The sequence below is a fragment of the Pyricularia pennisetigena genome, chromosome 2 (genome assembly GCF_004337985.1).
Source record: "Pyricularia pennisetigena strain Br36 chromosome 2, whole genome shotgun sequence".
Classification (NCBI taxonomy): Eukaryota; Fungi; Ascomycota; class Sordariomycetes; order Magnaporthales; family Pyriculariaceae; genus Pyricularia; species Pyricularia pennisetigena.
This window is the reverse complement of record NC_043741.1, coordinates 3,162,953-3,180,368: the sequence shown is the minus strand read 5'-3', so window position 1 is coordinate 3,180,368 and position 17,416 is coordinate 3,162,953. Positions and strand designations below refer to the sequence as shown.

The window sequence follows — 17,416 nt, the reverse complement described above, 5'->3', positions numbered from 1 at the left end:
GGTGAGCTATATAGGGGCGTTGTTTTCTTTTTTTTCTTCTGGCTGTGACTTTTTGCGGGGTTCAGGGGTTCGGGCTCAAAATATGTGGATGGTATTCCTGTCAAATCCATCATGGCTTCTCGAGTGAACGCCTTGTCCAGCTCCTGAAACTGCGTGCTTGAGTTGAGTTCGTGGCTTTCCCGGACGGGAATGGGGTCATTCTTTTCTCAGCATCTGTTTCCTACGTACTGGCTTCCCAGGACCCTGGTGATAGATATGCACTGGGATGGGATGGAGGGGACCACTGTATCCGTCCTATTACGGGAAGACCGTCTCTTGTTTTTCGACCTGGGGGAGCGTCGTCTATTGTTTTTGGCAGCACTGACTCGCTCTCTGAGATTGGCAGTTTATGCTGAGACGTGGATCTACATCGTCATCGCGGCGATGCAGAATTTCTATACGGAGCCAAAGACGGGATCGATAAAACCAAAGTTTTCCCCGGGTTGAGGAGATTCTATCAGGTCGCCATGCTTCTGTGTAGGCTTTTGTGGAGATTGAGTCAAAGGGCAGCTCACAGATGGTTCCGTGAAGAAATGATGATTTCTGCATGCCACGGGATTTTTTTAGCCTTTCAATAGATTCCATGGTTCAAGGGCAAAAACACCAGGAAAAGAACTGAGTCGCATAGAGTGTTGTAGATCATGGAGTCTCCCGTACTCAGGGTATCCCTCCGAGGGAGACACGAACCCAGCTTCTACTGTCCAGGACAGTACAATTCGGTTAGGATCTTAAACACACACCCTGCCCCACATAGAATGTGACGCAGTTGCGGCTGGGCCGTCCAGCTGTTGAACGACAAGACAATGCCGTGGGCGGCCTGCCCACTTTCACTCCACACTTTTCAGAGGTCGTCCATCCACATTCCATTCTCGTCCCCTTGTCGTCATGCGCGGCCTGAGCGGCAAAAGTCAGTGCAAGTGCAAGCTCGCGCCCTGACCTGCACACGAAATCCCATATTTATTTATTTATTTATTTTTTGTCATCATATCTCATGGATGAATTCTTCGCCTTAGGGCGGCAGAGGCGGTTCGTGCCAAGAGTGTAGATTATTGTACTCCTTTTTGATCCAGAACGGTTTATTGCTGTAAATTCCATCCGAGGCATGTATGCCGCGGGTGCGCCGCCCTCTGCAGGCCAGCACGGCATGATTGATTGAAAGTAGGGCTCAGGCACAAGAAAAGATTCCATGCGGTGATAATCACCACTTTTTAAAATCGACCGGCGCAACAAAGTCCGGCATCAGCACGGCCGTGGAGGAGCGATCGGCTGGTGCCGTACGTCAGATTAATTTGTCTGGTCTCTCGAGAGTAATTTTCATACGAGATGCGGCGTGATTGCTAACAAAGCCCATCCAACTTGTCAATCATCAGGATGAAATAAACGCAATCGCGGGTATGATCCGAGGGGATCGCTGTCGTACGGAATCTAAAATCGACTGCCAAGAAACGCAGCTTCTTCACAAACCCAAATCCCTACCCCCGCACGCAATGCTACGCTACATTTTGTATGACTGCAAAACAGAAATCTTTAGGGGTCATGCAGGTAAGCGTAGGCATTTCCAAACACTGTTTCGCTGCTCAGCCTGTTCGAAGGCTTTGCTGTTTATTTTGTTTGACTTCTTTCTTTTTGTGTCTCTCCGCGTGTTTTATGCCTGCTCTTGGTAGAAACGCCAAGGGTGCCTATCTCGAGAAAACCATGTGGTGCTACGACTTAACTACGCCTGGTGCATCGAAAGCAATTCTTGGTATCGGAGCGTATGGCGTTAGATATCTATCTAAGCTATCGATGACTATCATCTACTCATACAGTTAGGTATGCTCAGCCAACAAAAGAGTCCAACTCAACAGCGGGAGGTATGCCCCCACTTTTTCGTTTGTTTCATCTGTCGACCTCTGCAGGCGTTCCTGCCAATCGCTGGCCACCGGCCTGGGGCGAGCGGTGGATTGAAGACAACAAATTCTTTGGCGGTATCGCATCTCCAGCCAGTTATTTTTGTTGGTTTGACAGCTCGCCACCCATGCTTACCCGTGGCAAAATAGAAGTACAAGCCTTGACCACCATTCAATCAGGAGCCACAGATGGATTTTGATAATCTTGTGCCAGGTCCCTCTCAGCCTATAGACTTGTAGACTACCTGATTTAATGACTGGCAGGACCGGGCTGTGCGTCTGCTGTCGCGGCAAACGCCAAACGGCGAAGGATTTGACTGGTCGGCGCCAAACAAAAAACGTAGAGAAATATCACCAAGTGGGAAGTGACGATTCAGCGCGCGTGCATGGCGAAAATCTTTGGACAATCGTACTCTCGGCGGAATAAACATCGAGGGATCGCCTCTTGCCCACGAGGTGATTTAGTTCCCTTTGACATTCGTTGATCGATCATATCGTCCTAGTTTGGCGGAATGAATTGAATCTCCAAGCATTCGAATTGCAGACGCATCCCTTCTCTTTGGTTCCGCGAACCCAGAACAAAAAAAAAAGCCCGGCGCTTGCTTGTTTGATTTTACTCCCTCTTGAATAGCCTCGATCTATCGATCTAGCGATTCCACCAGCTCATCTCCTGGAGAGCCTTCCTTTAACACTAATTTTACCACAATCCCTTTATGAGCTGACAGTCCGAGACTTGAAGCTATTTTCTTCGCTGTTACCGTCCTTTTCACCCCTTGCAAGGGTACGACTTTGCTGGCTTATAAGCGCACCCAGCCACAGAACAAAGCCGAAAACAATCATTTCATCAAGCGCCAAGGCTTGCGAGCGAAGCAAAGATTCTAGAAACGGCAGAGCAACACTCGGTAGCAGGCCTGTTTTTTGTGTACTGTTCAGAAGCTTGGCAGGCAGTTTTGCAGGCAGAAAGGCCTCTTTTTCTGGACTTTGTTTACTTTTACTACGATTCGGCGTTTTTTTTTGCTCCATACTTGGCTTAGTGACAAGCGCCTTGCACTGCCTCGTGTTTGACTGCCTAGCAGCTCAACGAGGGATCAGAACTCGTCGCAGAGTTAGCTACAGTACTGGTAAGCAAAACCTTACCGGAACCTTTTCAACTTTAGATGTTTAGAGGCTTGCTCTAACAATTTCAAGTCCGCAAAACAAATTACAAAACAAGCAGAACAGGTTAAAAAAAACACTATTTGTGGGCACTCCGCTGAAGTGTAACCGCCGTCCACTGTCAGCAAGGGAAAAAGAAAAGAACAAAGAACAGACAACAGCTCCGGCAAGCTTCGGTCTGGCAAAGAACAGCACAGTAACTCAACTCGTGGTGTAAGCAAAGCAACATTCGGATATTGGTGTCCGTCCGTTCGCCAGGATCAAATCCTCAATTGCGTCAATCGAGTCTCTGAGCTGGCTATCACCATCGTAAGCAAGTTGAGTTTGCTGTATCGCAGGGTGCGTTTTTCTATTACACTGTACCAGCAAGCCCCCCAGAAATCGGCCCCACCGTAGCCAACCAGACAAATCCTACCAGCGCAAGCCACGCTACGCACCTTGCCTTGTCCGCCCCTGGCCCCTGGAGCCTGGGCTTGTTGGCTGACTGTCCAATCTTAGTGGCATAGGGTACACTACGCGACTACCCCGGATATTGACAGCTTCTTACTACGATTGCCTCTGGTGAAGAGGTTGATGCCGAAGACAAAAGAGCGGCATTCCTTAGCCCAAGACAATACCGTTTGTTCTGCTGCATCATCATCACAAATTTTCACCAGCCAAATTACTTTTTGAACAATAGTTGGCTTCTTCTTCTGCTTCAACTTTGTCCACCACCTGCAATCGCTCGATCCGAACCAATCCGACCGTCGCTCAGCCACACCCGCATCCGGCCGTCTCGACCACGTCAAAAAATCTGCCACCATAGCGTCAACCCCGAGAACAAGTGCCAGAGAGACAATTGACTTTCGGCAAAATCCTTGCTGCCACATCCAGAGCACCAAGCCACGCCCAATCGTACATATAGGTGCATTCCAATTCACTCAAAACCGAGTATAGTACAGGTAGTCTGCCAAGACCCCCAGCATCTCGTCATTGATAATTTGACTTGTTCTGTCTGCTACAAGACAGCAAGAGCCAGCCTCCGTTCAGTGCAGCAGATTGCAATAACTTAGATTAAGTCGGGCGCCCTGGAGCTGCTGCTCAACCCAGACCCAAGCCACAGTTGTCCAGTCCATCTGCCGACGCTGGTCTGCTTTATCACGACACTAATCAATTCCCAACCCAAAAGTCAGGCACCGCTCTAGGCTTAGCCTCGTGGTCCCTTGAGTCGCCAACTGACGATCGCTTGTCCATTCAAACTTGCCTATTTCGTGCTGGGCAAAACAAGCCCTTTGTTCCGCTGTCTTTTTTTTTTTTTTTGCACCACACTACCCACCCCCCCTCCCACCCTAGTCCCCACCCATCCAACATCCGACCCTTGTCGGCCTGATCTTGTTTGTGTACACGCCCTCTACCCCTGTCGAGTCCCCCGTGCACACCCCTCTCACCCCCTTTTCCCCTGCAACAAACCCAGAGCACATGAACTTCGCCGCACCCCTCGTTTAAGCCAAACAAAGCGTTCTGTACAGGGGGCCAAGACTACTTTGATTCATATACTATAACCTCCCCTTCCTTTCTTTGTCTAGATCTTTCCTTTCACAAAGAGTTCATTGCAAGGTCGACTACCTCCATTCGTTTATCGATCGACATGTCCACATCATACCTGTCCGCAATGCCCAGCTCGACCTACTCCCACACATACAGCAAGATGGACTCGACGACACTACCGCAGCTGAGCCGGGAGGAGCTCAACGCCGCTGCTCTTGAGACGTTTGTTTACAATGCTGTTACCGAACCCATGATCGAGTACCTGGCCATGAGGACCAGCGAGGTCATTGCATGCGATAGCCCCAAGAAGAACGAGCCCACAGACTCTGACGAGGGTCCTATGCCGACCCTCAAGGAGTTCATCACTCGCTTGGTTGTCTGTTCCAACGTCCAGGTCCCCACTTTGATGTCTTCCCTGGTCTACCTCACCCGGCTCAAGGCTCGTCTGCAGCCTCACGCTACTGGCCGCCGTAGCACTCCGCACCGCATCTTCCTGGCCACCTTGATCCTGGCCGCCAAATACCTCAACGACAGCTCTCCCAAGAACAAGCACTGGGCCAGGTACACATATGTACCTGTCATCTCCAATGACGGCAGCGGCGTCGTTGCCGATTTCTCATTCCGCACTGCAGAGGTCAACGAGATGGAGAGGCAGCTACTCTGCCTGCTCGGCTGGGATTTGAGGATCGAGGAGAAGGATCTCTACCGCGAGTTTGATGTTTTCCTTGAGCCTATCCGCCGTGACGTTGCCGACCGCTTCGCCCGCCGCCAGCGTCGCAAGTACGAGGAGCGTATCCGCCTCGAGTATCTACAGAAGGAGGAGGTCGCTGCCCGCACCCGTGCCCGCGATACCTCTCCCTCGCACTCTACGAGCTCGCGTGGCAGCTCTCCTGCATCTTCCGCCTCGTCTCGCACCGGAGGTCGTTCGGCCAGCAGCTCGATATCGTCTGGCAGCTCGCGCAGCGCATCGCCATATGCGCCCAGCCTCACCTACTCGGCTGGCCAGAGCCCCGCTAGCTCTTTGTCGAGCCGTGCGACCACCCCCGAGAGGGACGATCAATCCTACGTCTACTGCGCGTCGGAGGAGAACCAGTCTGTCCCCTCTGAGCAAAAGAGGCCGCACATCCTTGGCCGCCTCGCCGCCGCTTTCCAGTCTCGCTGAGCACTCGTCCATTGCATACTTGTCTTTTGTTATCAAACTTTTCTCTTTTCCATGCAACAAAAAGCAAAGCGAGGCGTTGGTGGAGCGTTTATTGTTTTATTCCTGGTGCAAAAATTCATCAACTGCGCTTATTCATTCCTTATGTGATGTTTTCTTTCCTTATTTTCCTTATTTTTCCCCTTTGTTCCTAGTTTTTGGGATGGTAAACGACGGTGCTCGTTTGGGATATGTGGGTTTCAGACAGGTATAGGAGTTTTTGGCTTTTCTTGTTTGGCTTGGGTTGCATTTGCTTTTATTGTTTTGCATCTTGGAGGTATACCTTGATTGGGCCAGATACTAATGACCGAGAAGGATCACTGGCGTGATTCAGTCTCATAGCATGGAGCATGTTTAGGATGTATGGTGTTTGCTTTCCAACGATTCTGCTCTACTTCATTCAATTTGCTTCTCCTCTTCTAGCAGCCTGCACTTTCACTTGTAATGCCCACAGGAGGATATACCACCAGTAAACTCTGGTTGCGAGCGCAGCGTCTTCAACATAGAAAGAAAATGACATCAACGCGGTTGACCGCTTCTACAAAGTTCAAAGTTCCCCGCATGCTTTTTAGGATTTTTAATTTTTCTTTTACTCGAACCGTCCCAACTGTCTTAGTACGTATATGCAAGCGGAGGTTCGTTTCCGTGTTGCTGTCATTGTGCTCATGCAACTGCTGCTCATCAGTCATGGGCGACGGTAAGCTGTCATTATTATCCGTCATCTCATGTGCATGTGTTGGGGTGGTTTTTCTCATCAATCCGAACCAGCCAACCCAACCAGGCGGTACTGGACGAACAAGCCCCAAGGATCGAGAAACTAGGGGAGAAAAAAAAATAAATTCCTAAAAAAACCCACAAGTTCATGCCACGGGCTCCTTCGCCTTGCAGCACGCGGGGGTCACGAGGAAGCGTTTTAGGCAGAAGACACCCCTAGTTCCAGGCTCACCGGTCTTCAAGAGCGACGCTGCCTTAGCTCTGGCTTGCCAAGCGCGACAGATTTGCGGGTGAGAAAGGGGATGGGAAATAAAACAATGGGGATAGGACGGGGCTTGGAGGGTTTAGAGCGACGATGCTCAAAGAATGGGGTTATTCCCGAGGCGTGAGAGTTCGACGCCGTCGTCCGAGTTGATAGGGCGAGCGATGCAGGGCCCGGGGGGGGCGCGGGGGTGAGATTTTTCTTTCTTGTCCTTTACTTTTTTTTTCCTCTTTTGAGGGTGGGGGATGTTTTTTTACGACAAAAAAAAAAAAGCACCGGACGAGCGGGTGGATTGAAAGGTCACGTAAGGTAGGCATGTTAATGGGGGGTTTTTGGAAATCTAGAACGCCTTGAATGCAAACTACTCCACAAGTTACAGTTGACTGTGTTGTATTCACGTGCATCTATCTGTGCTATTCGTCTTCTTTCCTGTGTCTCCACCATTACGAAGATTGGTCCAGAGGCCTTGGTAATATGTGGCTTTGCAGTCTGTGATAGTCTTGGCTTTTGAGGCTCAGATACGACGGGGCTGATAGCCTCTGGGTGAGATGTAGTGGACAAATTGAGATGAGTGTATAAAAATTACGACCTTCAGCCAGCCCAGCTGGCATTGTGGATAAAACAAAACAATGATTTTTTTTTTTTTATTTACTTATTTCTTATGCCCAGAGCAAATTCAATTCCCAACACTACCCGCCTTGTGAGGCCCGATGCAAATGGGCTTTTTAGCTCGGCTGAGCCAGGGCAGACTTTTTGTTTTTAGGCGTTTGCGACGCGCGCGGCCGATGCAAGGAGGTGGAGATGGTTGAAAAAGCGGGCTGCAGTCCGCTGGAGTCTCGCTGGACATCCTGCCTTGGGCTGACTTTGGCTGACTTGGGCAAAAACCTGCCCAATTCGGACCGCGCATGCCAAGACCGAACCTCTTCGCTGCTGACTATGCTCTAGCGGATTTAGCAGGTCATGAATTTTCTATAGCGGATCAGAGGTGTGCATAAAGGACAAGATAAGAAGAGAGCCGGTCGGGCAGTCTAGAGCACGGGGTAAGCCGTACTGGTTCGATTGATTGGAGTCTGATCGGTCCAGTGATGGGGTTGATAATTTCAGATGTTACCGACTTGCTGGGCTGGCTTCAGAAGAAACTGTAGTCGGTACTAGACTAGGCAATGGAGTATTGTGGTCCTATCTTCATCGCGAATGACACACTAATAAAATGATATCAGACAGCTAAACAGCGAGCGAGGGATGGTGGGAAAACGATAAGGGGAAGATTGCCTATTATCGAAACCTAAACTTACAGAACTGGGCGATGGTGAATCAATTCAATTTAGAATGAGGTCATGATAGATTTACTAGACATTGAATGATAGCTGGAGTATACCGCACTGCGCGTGGTGAGGCTGTATATTCCACAACAGGACCAACCTGTTTTGTTACACTAATAACGGTCAGCCTCTTCGCAACCTGTTGGGTTACATTAAACATTCATACAGAATATTACAGATTATACATCCCGAGGTACTTTCACCCAAAGGTTGAACCCTGAACGAATGAAGAGTAATAGATAGTGTTAATCACTCTGCTGGGCCTGGCATAACTAGTCAGGTCGGCACATTGGATTCCAATGCTTAGTCCTGACCAACACAGCCTCCGAAAGGCCTTCATGGCGCAACTGCATGATACTATGCTCGGCATTCATACCGGCAAATGCTAACAGAGGCAGGTACAAGCGCTCCCGTTATCTCTACTTTGCCGGATGTTTTAAATCAAGAGAGCATTTCAACTCAGTACCCCGTAGTGAAGATAAACGGCATGGCCACGATCACCTCCTCCGGAGGTCGCCTGAAAATCTGGTTGGTGCCAACTAGATAAACGGGACCTCTTGCATAAACCTGAATATAAGTACGGGCATTGGAGCCACTGTTGATGAATGGAAAGATTGGTTCCTATATTTAATTTAATTATATTGAAAGTAGGCACTTTTTGTCTGAGCATCTATGCGCATGCATGGGCGTTCCACTCAGTACAAGGTCGGGATATCCTAGATAGTTTATATAGGAAGGGAGTGCGATGCGAAGAGTCAGTAAAAGGGGGCATCTCCATGAAAGTAACACATAGTCTAGTGCCAACAAGGTGTTATACCGTATGGTACAAATGGTTTCTTGCTTGACTGGGGTAGATATGAAATTGACAGCCCTAGAAGGCAGGGGTTTAAGGTGAGAAGGCCAGTGGGTATACTGTAGTATCAGATCGTGGGCAGAGATTAATTAAACAGACGGAAGTTTGACATTGAAAAAAAAAGGAAACTTATGAAACATGGAGCTTCAAATGAGTGACGTCAGAGCCCTGCCTCCAAACGGCTTGCCAGAGCGCAAATTATTAGTGTTAATCAATTAAACCGTATCCATCACACCGCTCGAGAAGAAGCACCCAAGATGAAGCAGCTAAACAACGCCCCAGCTCGTAACCAAAGAACAAGGCGCACGTCATGTTCCGGACAATGACGTTGAACTTGGCTCCGTTTCGTTTTGTGGGGTTCCGCGATCCCAGTCTGTTTGTCAGACAGAGTCGTCTTCCCTTATCCTCTCGACAAACACCGCGGTGCCCCAGACGCTGCACTGTACGCAGCCCATCAGCTCGCTCTGGTCAAACGAGACGCCAATGATGGCGTTGGCGCCCATGGAGACGGCGCACAGCTCCATACGCTCCTGGGCCTCGTTGCGCGCGTCGTAGATGGCGTGCGTGAGGTGGCGCGCTTCTTGCGACACCGTCTTGCGCAGGAACCCAGACGCGGTGCTGTTCTTCCTCGGCTTGGGCCTCTCATGTACAGAGGAGCCCTTGACCGCGCCCATGATCATCTTGATGCGGAAGCCCGGTAGCGTCTCCGTCGTCGCCGTCAGCATGCTGGAAGGGAGGTTTGTGGGCTCTGCGCTGGCGGCCATCTCGGCCTGGATCTGTGCCGCAGTTTGCTGCGGGACCATCATGGTGGACCGGCGATTGGACAGCATGTTGGCGGATGGATGTGTGGGAGAGAGTGGTGCGTAGGTGGCAGCTAGTTGGATATAGTGCGAGAGGAAAGAATTGTAGACAAGGCCCGGTTATGTATTTGTCTCGGGCAAAGGTACGTGTATTTTTTTGGCGGTCAGGAGCTGAGAAAGACAGAGGGTTTCTGATGCTTAATGGATTGATGATGATAGTTGTGATCGTGTCGCGTGTTTAAAAAGTCAATAGCATCAAGCGTCGACAAGAACGACGCGGCGATCGGGACTTTTTTGTCTCCCTTTAAGGCGTGATGTTGTATTCGGGTAAAGCTTCTTCACGCCAGAGGCCGCCAACCGGAGAGCAAAGCTCCCCCATGTTGCTTGCTTTGATATCGACCGACAGCTTGGTTTCGTGGGGCTGATCGTGTCTCATCGCGCCTAAATACAGGCCCCTGCTGCTCTGGAAAATGGGTTGCGAAGGGGCATCAATCTCCAGACTTTTGGAAACATGAGACAGTTGACTCCTATCGCTTCGGCTTTTCTTGCCCATTGACGAACTGCCAAGACCACCGCTCGATATGCTTTGTGAGCTTTGAGCTTGATGCTTGATGCTTAAGATTTGAACCTTTGCGATTTTTCATTTGGTTTTACGGTTGCGCTGCTCCGTGGCGGCCATGAACTGCCCTGAACTGGCCACTGAACTCAAATTCATCATCGTAGATAACGTAAGATAAAAGGAAAAGTGGAAAGTAAATGAATAGAATAGAAAAAAAAACATCAGAGCCTATTGGCACTCCTAACTGTATATTTGCGCACCACGTCGCTGGTTTCAATTCCTCATGACGCACTTGTTTGTTGCGACGCGTATAGAGTAGTTTTTAGCGATACACGTGCTGTTGGTCCACAGCAAACGGTCGGTGCTAAGAACAAGACCGCTACGCCCAACGGTCGCGAAGGCCGGGCATCCTAACCCAAAGTCCCGGGTTCAGCTTTCAGATATCCGATCAGTTCGCTACAACCTACCTTGTAGTAAAAAAAAAGTTATACATATCGCTTTCTAACATATCGACGTTAGTAAAATCATCGGTCAGGTGCTTCAAGTCTGGACTTGACCGCGGCCAGAACGCATTTTCGCGCATGTTTCATTCTGTCCACTCCACTATAATGCTGTTGGGCTCCCTCCCACAGCATGGCCACGTGCTCGAGAAAGCACCCAGTTTTCACAGAAAAACACATCCCACAATTACCCTGCTCATTCTCGCCATCTCTCATAAAGATGAAAATACAGAAGGAGGTAGGCGGCTACCCTGTAAGGAGGCATACAAGGAAAAGTGTAGGCATCTAGGCATGTAAGTAGGTAGGCAAGTAGTTAGGCAAATACATACATGAGGAGGCAGTAGGGAAAGAAGCAGGCAATAGAAGGCAGGGAAGTACAAAGTTATTAACATCACAATAGACTCATTAGTTAGTTTTACCCTTGAGGTGTGCAAGAGGCCATTGGGACTAACATGCAGCCCGCACTAGCTTTGAAAATACAGTTTCCTCCTGAATTTACGAATATATTCATACAATCTGGAGCAAAAAAACATCAAATAACATCAGGCAGCTTGCCAGAGTGGTTAATGGGTAAGACTTGAATCATTCAATCAATTCAGATATCTTATGACTTCGGTCGCGCAGGTTCGAACCCTGCAGCTGTCGATTCTTTTTGTTCGATCCACCAATGTGGTCGACTATTCTTTTTGCTTTTAGGACTCTTTGCATGGATAGAAGGCATCAGTGGGGCTTCATTCGCGTCACTACCTTTTGACCCCACCAAATCTATCAGAATGGAACGCTGAATATGTCCTGAGTCACTCAGGGACTCTTCTGTTCATTTGCGATAGTATTTCCTCTGCTGCCCCGCATTTACTTTTTCCAGGGTGCGATACCGCACCGAAAACGTCAAAGATCAGATTGAACATTTGGTCATTGAGCCTGCGCAACCAATAAATTTTCTGGTTTTCGACTCAGAATTTCGTCGTTCACATCACAATGTCGTCTATTCTGCACTTGCGGTCAGAGACCAAGCCATTGGAGCACCGGTCTGCTCTGACTCCAACAGTAAGACAAGCGCAAGCGCGCGCCGATGCCGCTCTACCCTAGCGACCCAGTGGGCGTCATAGTTGTGACTAACCACAACTCATGGTATTTCTAGACCACCAAGGCCTTGATTGAGGCCGGATACACCGTCAATGTTGAGCGCAGTCCTGTTCGCATCTTCGACGACGCCGAGTTCGAGGCTGTTGGCGCAACTCTCGTCCCCGAGGGCAGCTGGGAACAGATTCCCAAGGACCACATTGTCATTGGACTGAAGGAGTTGGAGGAGAAGGACTGTGTGTACTCAAAACCCGGATGTGTTGCCCAGATGGTTTACTGACTCTGTCTCGCAGTTCCGCTGAAGCATACACACATCCAGTTCGCTCACTGCTACAAGAACCAGGCAGGCTGGGACAAGGTCCTCCGAAGGTATCACGATGGCGAGGGAATGCTCCTTGACATTGAGTTCCTCGAGAATGACGGCCGTCGGGTCGCTGCGTTTGGATACTGGGCCGGCTTCGCTGGTGCCGCGCTGGCGCTTCAGAACTGGGCCTGGCAGCTGACCAACAGCGGCGAGCCCCTGCCGAGCGTCGAGAGCCGCCCTAACGAGGCTGCCTTGGTCAGCGACATCAAGGAGGCTCTTGCTGGTGGCAAGGAAAAGGCCGGCAGGCTGCCCCGCGTCATTGTCATTGGTGCCCTGGGCCGCTGCGGCCGTGGTGCCGTCGACATGTGCAAGAAGGCTGGCATTCCGGATGAGAACATCCTCAAGTGGGATATGGAGGAGACCGCCCCTGGTGGACCGTTCAAGGAGATTGTTGAGAGTGACATCTTCGTCAACTGCATCTACCTGAACAAGCAGATCCCGCCCTTTGTTACCGTGGAGTCGCTGAACACGCCAGACCGCAAGCTCTCTGTCATCAACGACTGCTCGGCTGACACGACCAACCCCTTCAACCCTGGTAAGTTGATAAAAGTTATCTTTGTTAGACTAACACATGCATAGTGCTGTTTTTCTGACATTGAGCTAGTTCCCGTGTACACTGTGGCCACCACTTTCGACAAGCCCACTGTGCCCGTTGAGGGCCTGACCCAGGGCCCACCATTGAGCGTTATCAGCATCGACCACCTGCCGAGTCTGCTCCCGAGGGAGGCTTCAGAGTCGTTCAGCAACGACTTGTTGCCATACCTCCTGAAGTTGAAGGATTGGAAAAATGACCCGGTGTGGGCTGGCGCGGAGAAGCTGTTCCACGAGAAGGTCAAGACCCTGCCGTAGAAGCAGGACAGGAGGGGTTTGGTGTTCGAGTACTGCTAGTAACTTGAGCAGCAGTCTTTAGAAAAAGATTTAGAAAAGGTGGTTGAACAACAGGAACATGGCTCAAGCCTTCTGCACTTTGTCTGGCCAAATTATGCCGCATGTGACTTGTAAAGAGGTTTGTAATTGACGAACGTGCCAAAGCGAAAATTCCCAGGTTGAAATATCAACAGTAGGAAAGAAAAAGAAAAAGAAAAGAAAAAAAAGATATCGTTACCCAAGACAACTCCTGCCGAATATGCACCCAAATTGATGCGATTACCTCCAATAAACAAAAAGAGAGAAAAAAAACCCCAAAAAACCACAAAGTACGCCGAGCCACTAAAGGCTATGCTCGCTTGAAACCAACTCCAACTCCAACCAATACCCCAAGAAGCCATGTTGCCCCGGGTTTAGCCACCGTCGAGGCAAAACAGTAGCGTACACTTGATCTTTTTTTTTCATCCAGCCCCCGAAAATGAAATATAAAAGAAGAAGAAAGAAAGAAAAAAGTATCGCCCTACTCAAACATGCCAACCTCCTCTGCAAAGTTTTGCAGCGTAATCAGGTCCAAGTACTCCCTGAGCACCTTGATCCTGACCCTGCCATCGACGGGATCCCTGACGGTGTTGAGGATCAGCACGGCGGTCTGCTTGTAGACGGGCTCGCCGTCGACGTCGGGCCTCGTGCCCCGGACGGTGGCCTCGAGGATGGCGCGCTCCGACGTGACGGTGCGCGAGACGACGGTGAAGTCGTAGTCCCGAAAGGCGTTGAACACCTTGCGCGCCTGCGACACCGTGTCCGGGATGCTGTGGTCGCCCGAGAAGGGCTCCGTGTTGCCCAGGACAAAGTAGTTGGCGTCGGTCGTGAACAGCGCCGCCATGTTGTCGAACCGCCGGTTCCCAAACACGTCGATGATGCCCTCCAGGATGAAGTTGTTCTCCTCGGGCGTCACGGGCGGGAAGTCCCGTCGCGGGAGCGTCGTGGCTGCCGCCCCGCTGGCCAGCGCGAGGGCGGCCGCGAGGACTGCTGTGGTCTTCATCGTTGGGAGGGGTTGTGTTTTTTTTGTCGCTGTGGTCTTTTTGTTTCGAGTTTGATTTGAGCGAGTGAGCTGCTTTTGGCCTGATGAGAGTTTCAAGTCTAGCAGTAAAAGAAAAGGGGAGAGAGGGAAAGAAAGGACTGCGATTGGGGGTTCTTTTTTTTCAGAGAAAGCTCAAGTGCCTGCTTGTTTCGATTGCTCTCTAAACAAACGATAGTCTTGGTATCGACTGAGGCGAGCTCGTGGGGTTTTATATTGCTTCGGTGGTCATGGTTGAAGGTATTGCCAACGTCAACTTTTTGCCGTTGCTTACAGACACCCCGCGTCGACATCGTATCTTAAAAAGCCGCATCCGACAATCTGTCAGCCTCGCCGCGATCTTGTTCCCAGCTCTTCGATTTAGCTTCCTTGGATATGCGGGTGCTGGAGAGGGATGCATGGCAGTGACTAACGTCTGATGTTGCAGGTCCGCCCCTGCCCAGGCGGATATGCAGCGCCGCGGACCGAACTTGGCATATAACATTCAGCACCACATGGGACAAATTTACTTTCCTCATCTGGAAGGTCTTCCAGAAAAGTTTACTAAAAGCTGTTCTGGTAGTATGATGTATCCTTTAGTCAACTATAGCATCATGGCCGTCCCCACTCATAACAGCATCGCATATTCAAAAGGATGCATGCAGTGTCCATCAGATCAATGCCTGATCGAATCAGGGACGGTTCGTCCCGTTGCTCTAATTGTTACTGAGCCAGGACATCGGATAAGGGTAAGCTTTGGAAAATTTGTCAACTACATCTGGTATACATACGTTGCTTAATTCTAAGGAGTGCTAACGTCAAGCTGCTCGTAATAGTCAACTGTTGTCTTTCATTATTCTTTTTTTTATTGGACACTGAATCACAGAGAAGATACAAGTTGCATAACAAGCGTGTGAGGCCTGTATATATCGAGTAGAAATCCAACTGAAATTGACAAGAGTTGCACAGAGAGGAATGGTCGGAAAATAACTGCGACCCATCCCCAGCGTTGTTGGCTTCCAAGGACTAACAGTGACAGGAAAATGAGATATAAATGATTCCCGATCACTGAACCAGCCTTGAGATGTGGTACCCAAGAACTCGAAGCAGCCCACCTCACGCAGGCGCCTGGCCAGGCAGGTAGTCAATCCAACCGTCCACGTCCTCGCTCACCCTGGGCTTGACGGAGCACTGGTTCGCGACCGGGAAGGTCTGGGTCGTCAGGCCCTGACACCTCGGGCCAAAGCACTGGTTGTCCATGGCGTGCTGCAGGCTGTCGTCCTTCCAGCCGAAGAGGTAGTCTCCATGCTGCCCGAACCCGGTGCTACGCAGAAGCGTCAGTTGGTTTCTTTTGGTAATCAGGGCGAGACCGCCGAGTATTTGAAATGAATGTGACGCTTATATGGGGGAATGGATTCTTCCTCTTTATTACAATGGAAGAAATCAAGGTCAAGGAAGAAGGAACTCACCTGTCGCCGTTGCTCAGCACAAATGGCTGCGAGCCATCCTCTGGCCATTGGGATACGTCGTTGAACTGCGTCGTATCCCAGACAATCTCGTAGTGAACCTGAGGGATCTTGACAGGGTGCGACTCGGGGCATTGTCCATCCACAAGAGCAAAAGAAGCCGGTCCGTCCACGGGATGAGCAACGTGGTCTTTGTGGTTCGGGCTGTCGAGGTTCTTTCCATCCCAGCAGCTACAGAAATAATTTTGGTTTTAGTTAAATTGGTTCCGTCTAGGTAAGATGTCTGTCAAAGGAGAAGAGGAAGAGAAAAAAAAATGCCAAAAGAGCTCACATGGGAAAAATGACACTGGACCTGATACCACCCGGGCATGGCGTAGAGGGCAGGCCCTCGGTGTCTCGCACGGGGTCGAAGCAGGGCGAGTAGATGTTGCCGCCAAAGTTGGGTCCGGTGTAGCAGCGGAAGCAGCTCTGCATGTTTTTGCCCTCGCCTTTGGACTCGCGGCTGTTGGTGTCTCCCGACAGCATGCGGAAGCCCTGCGACGCAGAATGAATGAATGAATCAAATCAGCTGTATCCCCCCTTCTTTCTTCATCACAGCAAGAAAAAAAGAGGAAAAAAAAGAAAACTTACCGGCTTAAAGGCAGTGACCGTGTTAGGACCCGGAGCCGTGTAGTAGACGGTGATGCCTCCATTGGCGTCCCCGATAACCTCATTGGCTATCTGTGGCACACGGTGGTAGCTGCCGTTGCGGGCCTTGAAGTACAGATTCGCGGTCCAGTAGTTTGAAAAGTCTTGATCGAATGTGCAGGTTGTGCAGCTGGCGATGTTGGAGATGTCCTCGTACGGCATGGATGCGTTGAATGCATTCTATAGGGCCGATGAGGGGGAGTCAGAGTGCCGTTGGAGCTTTAATAGCCTGCTGTTCTTTTGTTCATGTATTGTGTCTTGGAACACTTACACCTCCGACAACCTGATGCAGATGCGGCGATGGGATCTGACCCGGGTCTACGAGTGGGTCGATGCGGTCAATGACCACCTTGGAGCATCCGAAGCGTAGCATGGTGAAGCTAAAGGCCTGGCCGCGCACGGCGGTGGCTAGACTGAGGGCCCCAAGCCAGAACATTGTGTAAGTTTTATGTGTCTCTGGCGTTTCCTTTACTGAAGGATATAGCCGAATGCAATGTCATGTTACAAGCAGCAACGCTACGAGAACGAGCAACCAAACAGGCGGGAAAGAGTCTGTATTTATGGTTCCAGTCTCAAGACTTTGGATATGTTGGGCCATCATGACGACTACTGGAACAGGTTTAATAACATAAGACAACCCGATTCGTCGCTTACTCCATCCGCCGAGATAGAAAAAAAAAGAAGAAGAAAAGCAACTGCCGGCGTCAACAGCATGCACATCTTAAATCGGGGCAATTAACGCCCTTGGCTGGCCTATCAGAAGAGTCCATGGGGCTTCCCCAACAGGGGAACGCATATTATTCCGGATATAAACATACAGCCGCAAGTTGACGGAACCATGCGGTCGAAAACAATCCGGCTTTTGAAATACATTGAACCGGGAGCTTTTCGCCAAGGTTCTTATCAGGTACATGACGATAATATCGTGATTGTTGCTTAGTAGTCTCTCTGGCCTAAAGAACAATGTAGCTACCAGCTTCTATCCAACTTTCTTTTTTCTTTGATCTTCTGACGCGAGTAAATATCGCCGTCAGCCTATTTTTTCCTTGAGATTCGCAGGTCCGGGGGGAGAAA

At 50.1% G+C, this 17,416-nt stretch overlaps 5 protein-coding genes across 5 annotated transcripts; 2 read left to right on the top strand and 3 right to left on the bottom strand.

The window, feature by feature from the left end:
* Positions 1 to 4,710: 4,710 nt before the first annotated feature.
* Positions 4,711 to 5,772, top strand: PpBr36_00871 (uncharacterized protein; the record flags this gene model as incomplete). Its single annotated transcript, XM_029888060.1, has 1 exon — positions 4,711 to 5,772. The coding sequence occupies one exon, from the start codon at positions 4,711 to 4,713 to the stop codon at positions 5,770 to 5,772; it is 1,062 nt and encodes a 353-aa protein (XP_029752467.1).
* Positions 5,773 to 9,339: 3,567 nt separating this feature from the next.
* Positions 9,340 to 9,789, bottom strand: PpBr36_00870 (uncharacterized protein; the record flags this gene model as incomplete). The annotated part of the gene is made up of 1 exon (XM_029888059.1): positions 9,340 to 9,789. The coding sequence occupies one exon, from the start codon at positions 9,787 to 9,789 to the stop codon at positions 9,340 to 9,342; it is 450 nt and encodes a 149-aa protein (XP_029752468.1).
* Positions 9,790 to 11,796: 2,007 nt separating this feature from the next.
* Positions 11,797 to 13,114, top strand: PpBr36_00869 (uncharacterized protein; the record flags this gene model as incomplete). Its single annotated transcript, XM_029888058.1, has 4 exons — positions 11,797 to 11,865; positions 11,960 to 12,137; positions 12,195 to 12,800; positions 12,870 to 13,114. 4 exons carry the CDS (start codon positions 11,797 to 11,799, stop codon positions 13,112 to 13,114), a joined length of 1,098 nt encoding a protein of 365 aa, XP_029751364.1.
* A 538-nt stretch (positions 13,115 to 13,652) lies between these two features.
* PpBr36_00868 (uncharacterized protein) lies at positions 13,653 to 14,174 on the bottom strand (the record flags this gene model as incomplete). The annotated part of the gene is made up of 1 exon (XM_029888057.1): positions 13,653 to 14,174. The coding sequence occupies one exon, from the start codon at positions 14,172 to 14,174 to the stop codon at positions 13,653 to 13,655; it is 522 nt and encodes a 173-aa protein (XP_029751363.1).
* A 1,131-nt stretch (positions 14,175 to 15,305) lies between these two features.
* Positions 15,306 to 16,778, bottom strand: PpBr36_00867 (uncharacterized protein; the record flags this gene model as incomplete). The annotated part of the gene is made up of 5 exons (XM_029888056.1): positions 15,306 to 15,513; positions 15,659 to 15,886; positions 15,987 to 16,189; positions 16,286 to 16,522; positions 16,614 to 16,778. The coding sequence occupies 5 exons, from the start codon at positions 16,776 to 16,778 to the stop codon at positions 15,306 to 15,308; spliced, it is 1,041 nt and encodes a 346-aa protein (XP_029751368.1).
* Between the last annotated feature and the right edge of the window lie 638 nt (positions 16,779 to 17,416).